The 17414-nt window shown below is 34.3% G+C and overlaps 1 protein-coding gene across 5 annotated transcripts in view; it reads right to left on the bottom strand.

The window, feature by feature from the left end:
• Positions 1 to 55: 55 nt before the first annotated feature.
• Positions 56 to 17414, bottom strand: part of LOC132704037 (leupaxin) — a 92806-nt gene continuing 75447 nt past the window's right edge. For 3 of the 5 annotated variants that reach the window (XM_060673665.1, XM_060673664.1, XM_060673663.1), the window contains exons 4-8: positions 15888 to 16041; positions 10180 to 10363; positions 7251 to 7628; positions 6968 to 7198; positions 3131 to 3949 (exon numbers count right to left, since the gene is read on the bottom strand). In XM_060673665.1, coding sequence (XP_060529648.1) covers positions 3683 to 3949; positions 6968 to 7198; positions 7251 to 7628; positions 10180 to 10363; positions 15888 to 16041 — 1214 coding nt within the window. In that variant the 3' untranslated portion in view covers positions 3131 to 3682. Of the gene's footprint in view, positions 3950 to 6539; positions 6836 to 6967; positions 7199 to 7250; positions 7629 to 10179; positions 10364 to 15887; positions 16042 to 17414 lie in introns of those variants that run through there. The other 2 variants (XM_060673662.1, XM_060673666.1) reach the window with 2 other exon arrangements.

The raw sequence follows: 17414 nt of genomic DNA on the forward strand, positions 1-17414 counted from the left end.
AATATTTTTACAAATACATCTCTATGAATAATAAAATGCAAAAGTAAGAAGTGATTTAAAAAAGCTGCTTGCTTAACATCAAATAACATTGGAGTGTGCTTATTTCTATGAGCTAATTCAAATATTAAGAAATAGGATCTGAATAAAAGGAAAGACCTGTTTACAAATTTTTGGTTGGCATCATAAACTTGGCCATTGTAAAGTAGGTGCAGTTTTCAACTTTGTTGATGTCTATTCTATCAATGTGACTATAGAAGACAAAGTTTCGTTATTGTTTAGTTTTTTTTTTTCACCATTGGTTGCTCATATACTTTCATTTCATTAGTGTATTTTTAAATAGTAAGATCGAAAAAGTGTGGAACTGACTAAATTTTCAAAAGCCATTCAATACCCTTGAAAATTCTGGGATTTCAGACTATGTACTTGCTAATTATAATTGACGTGAAATCTATAACCATATTTAATTTAATTCATACGGGGCGAGCGTTAGTTGACTTAGTATTATGAACCTCCGTAATGGATAAAAGGATAAATAAATTGTGTATATATTTACGTAGTTCTCAGGCCTTTAAAAAGTGTTTTTTTTAATGTAATGCCCTGTATATTATTACATTTTCGTCTATGGAAAAGTCTGAAACTTTATGCATCAAATGTTATAACTTTCTTGGTTTGTTCTGGAGATAAATATTCTTCTAGCAAAATTTTGCAAAAAACATCTCTCACGAAAATTTGTTATGAACTTTCATAATTTTAAATTTAAATTATCGCGTACAGGGTGTTTACAAAATTATGTACATTATGCAGAACAATAAAACGTAAGTTTATGAGCGAAATTTAAAATGAAGGCAGTGCGTTTTAATGTTACATAAAATAATACAAGTATGCCAAATTTTCTACAAATCTCCATAGAAATTTTCAATACAATTAAAATATTTTTTTTACGTTTTAGTATATAACATATGAATATAATATAATATATGCATTGATATAATTTGCTGTTTGAGCTAATAATATATGAAACGAAAGGGTTGTAATGTTGGAAATTTTTAATATTCTCAGTCAGTAAATTGAAAGCAATAATTTACCAGCCTTGTCTTTCATTTCTTATCGCTGCGAAAGTGTTATGTACACCATGTCAGGTAATAAGATATTTCAACCTAATTGATATAAAATATATTAAATGTCGAATTATACATTAAACTCCTTTTTAGCTTCTAATTTTTTTCATAGAGTAAGGTACTTTTCATTTTCGTTGATATTTACAATTTTTTCTCCGCATACCAAAACGTCACAGACAGTATTTCAAAGTTAAACCGATTTATTCATATTTTGTTCGAAAATATGTTCTCCCAATATTGCATTAGTGTTCGACAGTCGAACAATATCTAAATAACTGACTACTTGAAATTTCTCTCTAAAGCTGTTGTTATAATGAAAAAATTTTTGCGCGGGATTTAAAATTTTGTGTTTAACCAAATGCGTCCTTTTCTACAAAAATATCAATTGCGCCTGTCGCGCATTAATTTTTCTCGTAGTACATCTACTATATTTTCTAAAAGCTGTATAAAACCAACCCAAAACAAATTTAGGAATTGTGTCTTTACTAGCAATAGCGAAATAAGACCAACCCAACACCACAGTCTTAATAAAGCTCACGGAAGACCTTATTGTAAACGTAATTTCGGAATGGGATGCTATCACGTGATCGTCTGTGAACCCGAAACCACTCGATCACTTGCGGCGAGGGCCAGTGGCGGTGCTTTTGTGTTTTATATCAATTTTTTTTCGAGCCATATTTGTGCAAGTTGCTTTGATATATAATCAATTACAAAATATTAAAAATCAACCAACAAAGCCCTATAAAATAAAGACGCACAAAGGAGAATGCACAATGAGACATTGACCGGTTGCCTAGGCAACGGCATCTGTCGACCGCAGCCGAATAGTAGCAATCGCCACGTGCTGTCCCATTCTGAAATTACTTGCACTCTACCGCTCCTTATCTGCAAGTAGGAGTGAAGATTAGAAACAAGCTTCCAATTATTTATCCTTGCTTCAGATAGGACATTTAGTTATTGGCAATTTTAAATTGTTTCTCTGCTTCATTTCATTTCATGTAAATATTTCTTAAGACCAATTATTGTAAGTTGATTTGGCAACGGCGCCGAAAATTTTATGGAACTGAAGCAGTTAGAAACACTATGTTTATATCGGACTGTTAATCTGGATTAAAATGGGAGTGACTTTCCATGCGATGTTGAATCCTGGAATAAACAATCAGTATTAAAGCCTTAATCCAGATTGGGCATGACTAAGAATTAGAATTGTGTTTTGTGACATAGATTTAATCTGGATTCAATCGTTATTATTGGATGCATGATCTTAGTGGTGGAGCACAAGTAAGCACAAAAAAGCAGGTACTTCAGTTACATCAAGTAATATTTGAAGGTTATGCTTTTACATGTGATAATGTTTTCAATTTAAAAATAGGGACCGACCATGCCTTGGTTGCTTAGGCGTTTGACCTGCCCAAGGTTGTTGGTTCAATTCCCACCGCCAGCATTGGATGTTGTAAGGTCGAGATGAAAACAGTTTAAAAAAGTATTGAAATTAGTTAGCCGTCTAATAAATAACGCCAGCTTATAGCAACCAGAAAGAAAAAAAATTAAAATTATTAAAAGAAATGGAAGAAATTAACAAATATAAATAATATCGGCAAGTAGCTTTACATATCTGTTGTATGCCTATCGAGTTTTTATAACACAGATTTAGGTGTTAGGTTAAATATGTAAGACAAGAAATGAGTATGAAGGGTTGTTCGTCATTTTTAGAGTAACTCTGCAGCTGATGTAAAGTAAGGTGCAAAACTTGTGATACATCTAAGCGGCGACTTAATCCGAACTTCTGAGGGACACTAAAACACCTTTTAATTTACTGTAGACAAGTTAACAGAGGAACCTGAACCCCAAAATCATACTTTTTCTTTACTATTTTCCATATTAAAGCAAATAAGCAAATACGGCACTCAAAAACAAAACCGCTAAATAACCATAAATTCAATATCAATATTAAATGTCAAGAATAAAATTTCATTTAAACCAAATTTAATCTGGATTAAGCGCTAAATATGAACCCAATAATTGTTGGTATGTTCGCTATTTATTTAATTAAGCTCCTCCTTCAAATAGCAACGCGCCATCTGTTTCACGGCAAGGTAGAAGTTTATTTTATATATTTGCATAAATGTAAGTGAATATTAATTTATGTTTATTAAAATGTACAGGGTGGCCAATCAAGAAAGCCACTCTTGAAAAGAAATTGTCTTTAAGACTTGGGGTGAAAAAATGTATGCTTTTGACCACAGCGACCAAGAGAAAGTTCTGTAAATTATTGTTTAACTTCGAGAATGACCGCCAGGAGGAATAATTCGCATTCTTAAGGTTCGACTGCCCTTAATTGGCCACTCTGTACGAAATGTTTGACATATATTGACATAATAGTAGCACATTTTCGTTATCGAAGAGTAGTTAATTATAATAATTGAATTTAACGAACTCGTCATGTTCCTTGGGACTTGACGTAACTTTAATTTCTATAGTATTATTTTACAGAAACTGCTACTCGCCCTTATACTATATGAGACTATATAAGCCAAAAAGTTATGGAACACTTTACCACACTTTTAACCGAAAAGCTTTTCGAAACAATTATGGCAATAGGGTTTGTCATTTTGTTCCTTGAATGTGCCCTTGTTCAACTGTTTCAAGCAAAAAGCGCAGACGAAGTGCTCGGGGTGGAACTTCCTAAACATGGCAGTAACGCAACGCCCCGATATGGGTTTGTGGCATCCGGCGCACAGAGATCCTCGTTTGAGGTGGTAATGCGTTTCGCAGTATGGCTGACCCTCGTGGTCGAAAAACGACCCTCCTACAAACGGTTGGCGGCAATCCTACAAAAAAATAGCTATAATAATAACGAGAATATTTTTATAAATTTAAAATGGTATCAGGTGTGTAATACAGTGCCAATTCAATACATACAAAATACCGGGCATTGTTCAATAAAAATAATGGCACAGGTAGGGAAACTATTCCTATATCCATAACTTCGTAACAAATTTGCCCTACAACCATTCAAATTAGTTGTTCTTAAATGTCATCCCTTTAACTTTTTTTGTCAGGTAAGTAAAAAATTTGTCATGTAGATGTTTAATGTAAGAAATAAATTGAAATAAAGATGTAATTGAGTGACTGTGTTGGTTTCCTATTCTAGATGTAACAAATTTAAAAGGAGCAGCAATAAGGGACGTTTCTTCAAGGCATTTAGAAAAAAAAACCTAACTAGTCTTTAAACTTCTTTTTTAGATTCAAGTTATGACTAGTGACGTACAGGGTGTTTAAAAAAAATAGCCAATGCTTGATGGAAATAAGCAACAGTATCAAATTTCAAAGACTTGTCAATAAATATTTAAAATATTGAAATAAAGCTGAGCCGTGCCTGGAAGCGAGCTTTTTCATTCACCTTGTATATATTAACTGTGGGAACTCCATTTGTTAAAAAGACCTGCGCAGTAAATAATCATAGAAATCCCTAAATATTAAAACATTACATTCGCAACAAATGCCTAGTTAAAGTATTTTTAGTTTAAAAAAAAGGTACTGCCGTACTCCCTAATTAATGGTGGGTGGCGCGCTTAGAAATATTTGAAATTCAATGATTCAAAAATTCAAATATGAGCCCCTACCCTTAAGAGAAGATGGGTCCAAATATCAGGCCTCCAATAAATTATTCAATATTTATAAAAAATCAGTTTTGAAGGATGTCTAATTACCAATAATTGAGACTTCCTAAAACTATAAGTTATTGAAATAAAAAAAATAAAAAGAAACTTGTTTATACTTCTCGATTTATAAAATAAATTTGACTTTGTTCAAGGTTCACCAAAGTTTCTTGGTAGTTTGTATTTGGACAAAACTCGTAGTTATAAACAACTTTTCCTAATGAAATAAATGTTCTTTACCATATTTTTGATCCACCCTGTATGTCGTTTATCTTAAAGTACTAAGTGCAACCAAAATAGTTACTGGACACGCTCCAGATTTCGGCAGCACTAAATTTTTGCAATTTTGAAAATTCATTCCCATTTGTGGGAAAATTAATGCATTATACTGCGTTGACGAAATCTATACAGGATAGCTCACTATTGCTATAATTTTATGTAAGAATTTTAAGGACAAAAGTAGTTGTATGAAATGTGATAAAATTAGTTGTAAGTATCTCACGGCACCCTACTCGTTATTCTAAATAGTATATTATTATTTTCTGGATTCTTGAGAGAATTTCAACGCAGGTTCTTGAAGGATTCTTAATCCAAAGAACTTCTTAAAAATCTTGGTGAATTTAAAAATTATGAATTATGTAACATTACTTCCAACACGGCCCTTGGACCATTTTTGACTGTAGACATCAACACAATTCAATAATATTTCTCTCAGGATTGTACAGGCCTGGAAAGAATACACCAGTTCTTTTATACAGACATGAAGTGAAAAATCCAAAGGCCCCAAATCGGAAATCGGGATTATCAGTTCCAGAGTTTCTGAACTCTTTTGAAGTAAATAAAATTAAAAATGTCACATTTCGTCAAAAAAGCTGTCAACTTCTTTGAATTACTTTTAATAGAAAATACGAAATAACAAGGAAATTGTGCTCAATTTGAAAAATCTAAGTTTTGTGTCTTAGAAAATGATAAAATTAGGCTGGTAAATTTTGGACACCCTGTAAGTTATAAATCAATTTTCAATGCAAAGTTTCGAAAGGATGATTCCGTTGTTTCAGTTTACCACGAAATTTTCTCAGAATATTCAATTTAAATTACGGAAGTTGGGTACCGCGAGATATTTATGAGCTACCCTATATATGCACGCGGCACATCCATACAAAAAAACTTTTGCATTAACATTTTTTCTATAAAATAAACTTTTTTGGAAGTTATAATACTCCTGCATTGTTGAGCTACCCTGTATAAACGTTCAAGCAGTATAGTGCATTATTTCTGACGCAAATGAAAATGAATTTTATTACTTGCAAATATTTAGTACTGCCAAAAATTGGAGAGCGTCTGATAACTAATTTGACCACACTTAGGAATATTTTAAGTAATATACGGGGTGTATCAAAAATGTTAAACGGTCCAAATTAAAATACATCGTTTAAGAATGTTTTTAAATGCAATGCAATCTTTAAACGAAACACCCTCGGTTACGTCTGCCCGCTATTTACCAAATTAATTAGTACAAATAATTTATCTGTCAAAGCATATTACTTAATAAAATAATCAACTTGCACCTTGAACCAATTTCGGACGGACTCGGCGCTTCAGTAAGGTATTTATTTATAAACCTGTTTACATTTCGGGCAGATTACGCCAACGATTTAGACCACCAAAATTAACACCTGTCCGTTATTTTTAACTTTTGGCAAATGGCGCGCTTTTCGTTTGTCTCCGGATTTTTGTCTTTAACGGTCGAAAGAAACAACTGAATTTGAACCGCGGCGCTTCTTTTGTTTTTTTTTTCGCAAAGCTTCTCTGTTTTTTATCAAGATTTTATTTTACAAATATATATATATTTTCAATAATAAATAGTCTTATGATAACAAGGCATTCTTAAACCGAATAATTACAGATCTGTGGGCGCTAGTAAAGTAAGTGGGGGGGGGGGGGGTGTAACCGCGTTTACTCGTCCTCTTCCTCGTCGGCGCCTATACACTTGGGGCATACCGGTTTCCCTTCCACCGCGTAGAACGATTTCCCCTGCACCGGCAATTTGCAGTCCTAAATAAAAGTTAGAGTAAGTTTTAGTACCGTATCTGACGTCACCCGTCCCGTGGACTCATCGTACGTCACCGATTCCGCGGACCTGTAACAAATACCGAACCTTAAGCGCCCGCGTCCTACGATACCTACCCTGCAGACGAAGCAGTCGGGGTGCCATTGCGCATTGAGGGCGGAAATGTAATTCTCCATGATGGCACGGTTACATGCTCCGCATTTCGGGGCGAACATGTCGAAGTAATCATCGCGACAGTACGGTTTGCCTTCCCGCTCGTGGAAGCCTTCTTCGCCGAACTGCTTGCCGCATTGGGCGCAGAAGAAGTGGTCCATGTGCCACGTCTTCTCCAACGCCGTGACGCATTTCTGAAACGTGCGAATTTAGGTGTGCCGGGTTGTTGTCTAAGTACCGACGTACGTCCAAGATGGGACCGTTGCAATAGGCGCATCTCGGACTGAACAGGTTGTGGTAGTCTGGTTCGCAGTAGGGTTTGCCGTCCCTCTCGAAGAAGTTCCTTGTGCCCAGCTCCTGGGTGCAGTGGGCGCAGGTGAAGTGCTCCGGGTGCCACGTTTTACCCAGTGCGGTGATGACCTGCCCGACGATTGGTTTTTCGCACGCGCTGCAGCATCCTTTCTGACTCGTGTTGACTCCCTGACGGCTCATGTCTGCTTGAAGGTTGCCGAGCATAGACTCCAGGTCCTTCTTCGGCGTGGGTGCGCTCTGCGAGTGGGTTGCCTTGGCGGGACGCGCGTACTGAGAGTCGGTAACCGTGTGGTGCTGTGGTCCTTGGTTTACCTGGAGGCGTGAAAATTAAAAATTGTCCAATGCGAAACTAACCCGACAGGCGGGAATTCTGGAACTGAGTTTTGAGGACGATTCCGCGGCGAGGTAAAGCCGGGATCCTACGCTTCCCTCTCCAAGTGCGAGCGTCGCGACGAAGTCGGAACACGACGGACGCCACGTAGGGAGGGTCGCGTCGGCGACGCGCGTAAGAGAGAGAGGGACGTAAGGTCGCGCGACGGGTCCGCCGCGGATTCCCGAAAATACGCGCGTTATTTGTGGAACGCTTTAGGAGCATTATGTCACGCGTAGAATTTATTTCTCGGTCTTTTATAAAATATTTGCGCGGTTCCGAAAAAAATAGTCGTTTTGCAGAAACGTTATAGAGTGACCCGTTTATTATGGGACGATAACTTAACTAACAAAAACATTAAAGTTTAATTGGACTCACTTATAATTTAAAATTGTTATTTATAAAGGGTGTTTGTATGGACAACTTTCTTATTTTAAATAAAACATTTTGGAAATATGTCGTTGTTTCTGCCGTGTTTTAAATTTTAAGGCAAATGTGATGTTTGCAAGTACAGGATGTCCCAGTAACAGGTCCTGGAATTAAAAAAAAATTCTAAAGTAAATCGGCCAAGACAAAATGCTAGAAATTATTATCGAGTTTCTGAAATTATCATTAGGGAGCGCAATTGTTGAATTTAAAACCCAGATTTCTAAGAAAAATTCTATAGTTAACCATGTTTATCTTAAAGAAATGTCCATTTCTTCAAACCTTTTAATATACTTGGAGTGGTTAAAACGGACTTTTCCTAGGATATCAATTTCGATAATCTTGATATGAATGACTGCTTACCTTGCCAGCATGTAGCGTTTTCTAACAAATACGAAAAAAAAATTAAAATGAAATACATGCAAGTTTTTTTTGTTAAAAAAGGGCTTAACAACCCGGTAAAAATCGCATCTCACTATGTTTATCGTAACCTAAAGATTTGAATTTACCTCTCCAGTTTTCATTCATGATAACAAATACGCCCCCTGTTGGCCATTTTAGAAACTCGAAAATAATTTCCACCATTTGCTTTGGCTTTCCGTTTCCGTAATATCGTACCTTGTCGCCCTTGTTGAGAATTTTATGAATTGCAGTGGCATCTCGAGAATGGATGTTCGCGATCACTATTCTCAATGCATCTCTGTTCCTTGCCGTGTGTATTAACGATTGTACATAGTGTAGTCCTTTTGACAAAAAGGATAAACGCCACTGACTTTTCAACCCAACTAACTGAAGATGCAACTTTTTGGTCTTTTGAATTGAAAACAAAAATATAATCGATTTTTTATTAATATCTTTAATCTTATCTTTAATAACCGTTGTCCAGATTCCTTGGAATGTGGCATTTTTGTTTGTGGCGACTAACTCGATCGATCGATAACTCGATCAAAATTATTATGTCCACTGGGGTTCCGGGCACAACTTTGCGAATTTTTTCAATTAAAAACATTATCTTGAAAACTGCATTTCAGGACTCATGACTATATAAAAATATTTTCTAATGTTTTTTATGTAGAATTAACACCTAAATTACTTTAACGTTATTTCTGGAGATCTTTCGATTTCTTATGTTAGAAAGATGTGAAATATGTCGTATTAATAAAAAAATGCTTGAATGTTCTACTTAAAATAGGATAGTTGCCAAAATTATTTGTACTTGCTCGAATTTAAGACCATTACCTACATGTTTTTCGCAATAAGATTTTGTTCCAGCCCATGAAAATATCCTATTGTGTTAAACTGGTAACGATATGGCGGCATTGGTGGATCCCATATAGGTCCAATAGGTACCAATGCCAATAATACAGGAACTTATCAAGCAACTATGATTTTTTTTTGAGAAGGTCCATTCAACATGCGCATGCGCGAAATTTAAAATCTCGTTTTTAGCCAATGACCTTGCGGCATTCAACAACGAAGATGGCCACTGACAGATCGTCAATACTTTTTAGGACAGCATCTTCTCAAAATATGCCTAGTTCGCGTTAAATGTTCTGGGAAAACTAATGCGTGTGGAAATCGCTGTCTATAAAGGTATAGTTAAAATAAATTTACTTAAAACTGTAAAAACATATCAAAATAGTTCGCTTTTTTTTTTCAAAAATACCAGGAAATTCAAACTGTTTAGTCATCATTTGTTGTGTGTTTATCATACTCAATAAAAATCACAAAGTTACAATAGAACACTAAAAGTAGTTACAATAAGTTAAAGATTCATTAGAGCCATAATAACAAAAATGGACGGTAGTTACTAAGTATTAATAGTACCTAATTCTTCTAAAATTTTGAATATGTTACCTATTAGATTAGGCACTCAAATTTTTGCGAATTAGCTACAATTATGCCTTCCGCAAAGCAGTAGATAATTTGAATTAGTTTTCTAACCTCTGCTTTAACTTTTATTTTCATTATTTGGAATACGAAAATTTTGGCAACATTCATAAAAATTAAACTTAATTAATTAATGAAACTCGACTTTCATCTGTCTACGCTAGCAATTTGGTTTACCTTTATGTTAGATAAGCTGGCCATGAGGTCATCTAACTCTCTGGTTGCTGAAGACGCCGCTTGGGGGACCTGAGTTGCGGTCACGTGGGAGGAAATCAGCTCCGTGTCTCCTGGAAAGCCCGTTTCAGTTTTCGTTTCTTTCACCGTAATCACAACCTTTTTGGGACCTGTATATATGACCTCCCTGTAACAAAGCAATCACTCGTTGCAAACAACGTGATTTTATTTATTAATATATTGAGCAATATTAGTAGGTATATACTGGATGAGTCCAAAATATGGACAGATGACAGATTATTTGAATCAAAATATAGGGACTTTCACTGTGCCATGTTTCTTTTTCGCGCCTGGTTTCTAAAATATAGGGCGTCGAACTTTATTTTAGAAAATTAACATGTTTACAAATTTTCTCGATGTACGCATACTTATACATATGCATACCTTTCATACAACGAAAAATCCGAGAATCTATGGAAATCTATAAGCAACCAAACAATCTTCACTGCGATCAATATGGGACAATGTTCATGTAGCTCCGCCACCCTCAAACAGTACATAAGCAGGTACAGAGTAGAAAGTCAGCAAGTTCGATTCAACAACAACCAATGCAGAACGAATCCAGAAGTTTTGTAAATAGATTACATTATTATTTTAGATACCAATACCATCAAACATCAATTAACAATTTATGCCGTAACGATGGACTTTTTTTGTTTTCTGCAGTTTGAATTGAGCCGAGATACAGGGAGAAATAGACATTTTTCGCTTACCCCTTTTTTAACTCTAAAATGATATATCACACTATACACTTCTGACGTAAATGAACCCTTAAAACAGCGATATTATAGAAAATCGTAGAATTATAGGCGCTTAGTGTTCCAGAAGCAAAATAAAAAATACTTAGCACTGCTCCTAAATGGATTTTGCCATGGAAACAAATAGCAAAAATATATATACAACATCTTTTAAAAGATATTATATTGTAGATATACAAAAAAGCAGCAGCCAAACAAGGCCATTTTTCATCGAATTAAATTAAATTTTATTAATAATGGTTCACTTTCAAACCAAAGGCCTAAAACGTATAATAAACAAAATAACGAATACAATGAGATGTATTAGCAACTGCTGAATATAATTACCCAAATTTATGTCGGAATATTGTGGAAACTGTGTCAAAATTGCATACGCAAAGGATGTTAAGAAAATATAAATATAGACCTTATGAATTCAATAACAAAAACAAAACAAAATAACAACAACAAAAAAGCACAAATTATAAGCCCATTTCTATTTGAAAATGTCGACGATTGCTGGATTGGTACAAATGGTAATGGTACCAGTAAGCGGGCCGCCAGCTAATAGACTGTACACAAATGTATCGATAAATTAAAAGAGAAAAAAAGGCAAATTTTCTGGGATCACAAAATATTCCATTTAAAAAATACGATATTTAGATTATATCTCGAAGACGTATTTACTGGGTGTCCGAAACGAAATAACAATATCAGCAAAATTTCACCCAATATCTCGGCAACGAAACAAGATTCAAAGTTTCACGAGAAAATGACACACGGAAAATCGCGCATTTAGGACACAGTGCACAATAACTAATAAATTAAAACATAAAAATTTACACGAAAAGTGTTAAATAACAGGACAATTCTACATAACAAGATTCAAGTACGAGATTTACAAATAAAAATGTTACTTTTTAACTAAAGTTTAATATCCTGTATTTTAGAGACCGAGTGCGTAAATAAAACATGCGACGAAAGTCTAAATATTTATACACACAGATTCTCTTCCACTCACCCTGTATGGTATGCTGGTCTTCGGAATTACAAACAATTTGGATTCTTACCTGACTTGTTACCGGGCACAATAAGTTGCTATAGCATATATGCAGGAGGTGCGATTTTTAAGGACCACTTGCAATAAACCGAATACGTTGCAAAAATAAATATTTTTTATGAGAACAGGTAGACATATTATATTATAAATTTAGTTTGTTTGCTCTAATATAAATCATTTTAGTTAAGTTCTTAAACATTACCTGTCAGAATTGACATTTTTTTATAAAAAAATAAAATAAAAAGTTGGGTCATTTTTGAAAATACCGAAAAACGTTAATTTGAAAAAACTGTTTCTCTCGCAGTTTTCTATAAACCTGTTTTTTTTTTTAATCGTACAATCTTGATTATTTTCGTATTTTCCCATCCTAAGTTAAAAACATAGGAATCACACTGCTTATAGACTACTCTGTATAAGAAAATAAATTCATCTTAAACACTCGATTTAAAACAAACGCATATATGATGCAATGCAAATTCATAAAAATCGTCAAAGTTGATGCAAACATTTTATAACCAAATAAAGTTTAGTTACCTGTTTAAATAGTAATAAAATTAAGTAAACTTTATTTGATTTTAAAATGTGAAATTATTATTATTATCTAGACTTTGTATGTTTTTTTTTTAATTTATTATTTTGGTTTATTTAATGTTTAGAAGCTTCGACTTCGCACTTCATATTTCTTTAAAAGTTTGTCCTATTTTGATTTTTATTAGATTTTTGCCTAGCGAATATGTTTTGAAAGATACTAAAGAATAACTAATTTAGGTTGATAAGTAGCTTGATTTCTATTTTCTTAAATTAGAATGTATCAAAAAAAAAGTTTGGTTAGTTGCCCGATTTTTTTTATATTTCAAAAAATAATCCAATTTCTTAATATATTTTATGAAAAACGTTATCTTTGGCAGGAACAGGAAAATGTTTAAAAACTTTCGTAAATTGGTTTCCTTTTTATTTTTGATGCATAGTTTGACGATGAAAATTTACCAAAACTCATTAATAGAAATTGTTCTCATATGATGCGAGCATTACTGGTGACACCTTACATTATTCTGTAAACTTTGATATGAATGAGGAAAAGAACAGGATCCAAAATCGACTCCTGCGGAACGAGTTATTTCAAAAAGACAGACAGGTGTGGACAGATTTTTTTAAAGGGGCATTCGCCCTTCTATAGGAGATAAAGGAAAACTAGTATCGGTGTCTGGAGCTTTCATGAAACACATGAAAGGTGAAAATTGCAAATTGATATCTAGTACTGTTAGAGTTATTTTTAAAAACAGTGTATCTTTAAAAAATCGCTGAAACTTCTTTGTTACGGGACATTTTGTGTTTTTATGAAAAATTTTTTCAACTCAACTGCATTTAACGGCTTGAGTATAATATTTCTCTACTCCCTTCTGTAAAATATATAATTAAAAACCGATCTAGAGTGCGGAAAATGTCATTTTACCACTTCAGTTTCATTTCCCATGGATCCGAGCCACCTCGCACATTTCCGGGATATTACAGCACGGGTTTGGGAGCAATCGTTTATTAAACACCCGCTCCGCTGGGCTCAGCTCGTGTCAAATAAACTCAATGCAATGCAAATGCCGTTTACCTCACTTGTTGCATAATATACTATTTTAGAACTAATAGTTTTATTAGCAACCGACAAAATGATTTTTTAATATCGGACATCCTGTAAATCATTGAGAAGAACTTGAAATTACCTTCCAAAAAATATAGAATTAAAAAAAAATATTTCAAAGAGCTGCCATTGGGAGGAGAGTGCAGTTAACTGGCATTCCAAGGTCGTTCTTGGGTCGACTCCTTGATACCGATTCAGTAGAAAGGAAGGAACGATGTGCACAATGAAAGTCTTTAGGAACGGTGATGCAGAGTGAATTCGCAGGGAAGTGTATGCGATATATGAGAGTGATCAGAGTCCGCCACTTAAATCATTGCACCAGAACATAGTCGACTTACTGGCAGTCGTGAAAAATTGCGCCCGTTTCTGCACAAAATCGGAGTTAGATTTAAAAATATCGATAAGTGTAATTGCATTTAAGAGGCCCAACGATTGGTAGAATGGAGACAAAAATATTTAACTCAAATTCATCAGTTTCTTTCAGGAAAGCGAAATATATATTATTTAGATGAGACTTGGCTGGCCGAAGGTGATAAAATAGAAGAAGAAGACTGTCCATTTTTCCCAAGGACTCGAGGGCAGGTGATAAAAAAATATCGATAATGTACCCCTTACATTACCATCGTATCACTGCGATTGGAATCCCACACAAATGATATTGGGCGAATTAAAAAACAAAACTAAATGTGTTAATCATTGATTTCGACTGGAAAATAATTATCAAAAACCTTGGGACAACGTAAAACCATTAATTATATCCTTGGATGATGGCGGTGTTTCAACCGCAGTCAGAAACCGGCTTAGAACTCTAAATTTCTGTCAGTAAACTGATTTTTGTCAGGCATCTTATCAGAAAACTAGTTGAGTTACAGGACTTTACAGTTCCAAACCGGTTTCTGACTGCGGTTGGAACAGAGCTGAGCACAGATCCAAACTATTTTGACGACTAATATTAAAATTATACAGTACTAACATTTTGTTTTAATTTCCTTGCTACTACCCAGGACCCGTTTGACTTATTGGCCCAAAAATGCCTACAAGCAGATAAAACAGCATGAGGAAAAGGAGAGGATCCAAAATCGACTCCTGCGGAACGAGTTATTTCAGGAATGAATATTATTTTAAAAAAGACGTATTATTGTATGTACAGGTGTGGACCGATTTTTTTTAAAGGGACATTCCCCTTTCTATAGCAAGCACTAATAGCATTATTACAATCCTGACTATTTATCGTGAATTGTACAATACGTAGAGTTTGAATTTAGTCTTTTAAATGATTGGGTTAGAAAAGAATACAGAGACAGCAACCACGAATATCCTAACCTTTCTTTCGGAAGATTTCGATACAGCTAAGTCATTTTAAGAAACGGCCAAAAAGACTATACACTCAACTCCCCATGACTTACAAAACATAGTGGTTTTAGGAGCCGTTAAAAATAATGAAAGTTAAAAACCCCAACCAGACTAGCAAGAACTAACATTAGAGTACTAGAAAAGTGCATGGTGCACATGTGGTTTATCTATTCCGTTCTATAAGCGGTTCTCGCTACTCATCTTGTTTTGGACGCGGCTAAGTGGTATCGTATAGCAAACGGAATATCCTTTATGGTTTTGATTAGTTTGGGTTGTTGGTGTTGGTGTCATAATGTTATGAATTTCCTACACGATTACAACTACTAGGTAGCTGGGTGGCTGGATAAAGTATCCTTCCTATTAGAGATTGGCAACAAGTTGTCATGACCGTTTAGGAAACGGAAAAATGCTTCCGGTGGTGGCACTCTCCGAAGTCTACTTGTTCAAAGTTCAAAACGTCTACTTTGGCCAAGAAAGCGTGAACAAAGTACTAAAATTGCTATATTTTTGGAAAGGTAACTTTAAATTATTTTCAATTATCGAAAAATACAGAGTATCACCTATAAAAAAATCGGATTAAATGTTAATTTTTCAAAAAATGCACATTTTCGCAAAACATGCTATAACGCATTATCTTTTTAATAAAGATTGAGCTCCAGACACTTACATTATTTAATATATTTAGTTTCTTGAAAATGGCGAAAATTTTAAAATTTCTTTTTAAATCTTTGTCGAAATCCTTTGATATATCACATGAGAGAAGTACATACCGTCCATCCCCCGGTTTCTGTAATATATCTACGCTATCTATCGCTTTTTTATTACACCACTGCCATCTGTGTATTATATTGCATGCTGCTCCACTTACCCGGAATTTAGTTCATCCAATAAACTGTCAACCGAAGGTCGGTTCAGCGTTCCTTGGGCACTCGAAGGTCTCGAATAGTTGGCTGGGCTTCGCCCACCCGACCCATTGTAGCTGCCGTCGAAATGAACCGCGGAAGCGGCAGTCCCATTGGTTTCTGAAAAAAGAAGAATAATGACGAGCATGGTAACTAGACCATTCAAAGTGATTTTAATAATATAACTTCCAATATTTTACCTCGATCACATTACTGTACAACTCAAGAAAGAAATAGAATAGCATTTTAGTGTGCTAGTGTTTTATAAATGGGTGACTGAGGAAGAAGCAGCGCGTATAGTGTACAGGGTTTTCTTGTATATTTTTAGACCCCACCAGCAGAGAGACACAAAAAAGTGTGAATACGAAAGTTCCATGATTTTTATTGAAGCTGAACAAGAGAAAGATTATAAAAGGAAAAAAAATACATTTAAACTACATAGTCACACACAATTTCACAGAATTATTCATACAATACCATATCTTAAATTAAACGATAGGTAAAAAACAAAAACTGAAGATTTGACCATTTTCAAATGTACAGCACCATGGCAATGGAATATTTAAATCTTCTTCATTATTTATTTGCAATATTATTGCTATATGCTAAATAATTTATTATATTTATGAATGTAAAAGGAAAATGTTATTAATAGCTTAGTCGCTTCGACTGCTCTTGTCATGGCTATATGATTTAAGGCGTAAACAACATTTTAAAGAAACTTTGAACCGTCATATTTCCAAAACTAATAGATAAAATGTGAACAATCAATATTTGAAATTAGAAAAAAAGAGACTCGAAAGAATATAAAAGAATATACTGAGTGTTCCATAAAAAATATCTGTCAAAATTTAACATTTGAAAATTGATTGAATTTGGTTTAGTAACACACTACTCGAATTATAACCAATCATAATTCAACATTCTGTACATTTAGATATTTCTCATTCCCGATCTTGACAACCAAGTTGTTTCAAATAAGAAACTATCCTAAAATTTAGTCGAATTAGTAGTTCGCGTGGAAGACAAAATTAATAAAAAAAATAGTGCAACTACTCTCGTTCACTTTCTAAAATAGCAATAGGAAACCATTTTTAATTTTTTAAAATAACAATCTAAATTCCCATTTCCATTCAGGTCTTTGATTTCTTTTTTTATTCCAATTTGGAACACTCTGTACCTCCGAAACGAAGCAATTTGGTCAATATGATTATCTGGATATTTTTCATAAAATAATAATTGTCCCCCTTGTAATTAACAATTAATGCAGTGATAAAGTAACATTTAGTGACTATATCATCCAAAAGAAACCTGTTAAATTATGAATTGGTAAATTGTTTGACCAACTTCAACATGCGTACCAAAAGAAAGCAATTCCCAAAACCATGCTAAATTATGACAGATAGGTGTAGGATTCGTTTGCATTGAATGGAAAAATTAAAATTTGCTGTTGGAACGGCCTTAAATAAAAAAATGGAAAGAAATTGAGATAC

Source organism: Cylas formicarius, unplaced genomic scaffold (genome assembly GCF_029955315.1).
Source record: "Cylas formicarius isolate icCylForm1 unplaced genomic scaffold, icCylForm1.1 PGA_scaffold_6__28_contigs__length_40554024, whole genome shotgun sequence".
Lineage (NCBI taxonomy): Eukaryota > Metazoa > Arthropoda > Insecta > Coleoptera > Brentidae > Cylas > Cylas formicarius.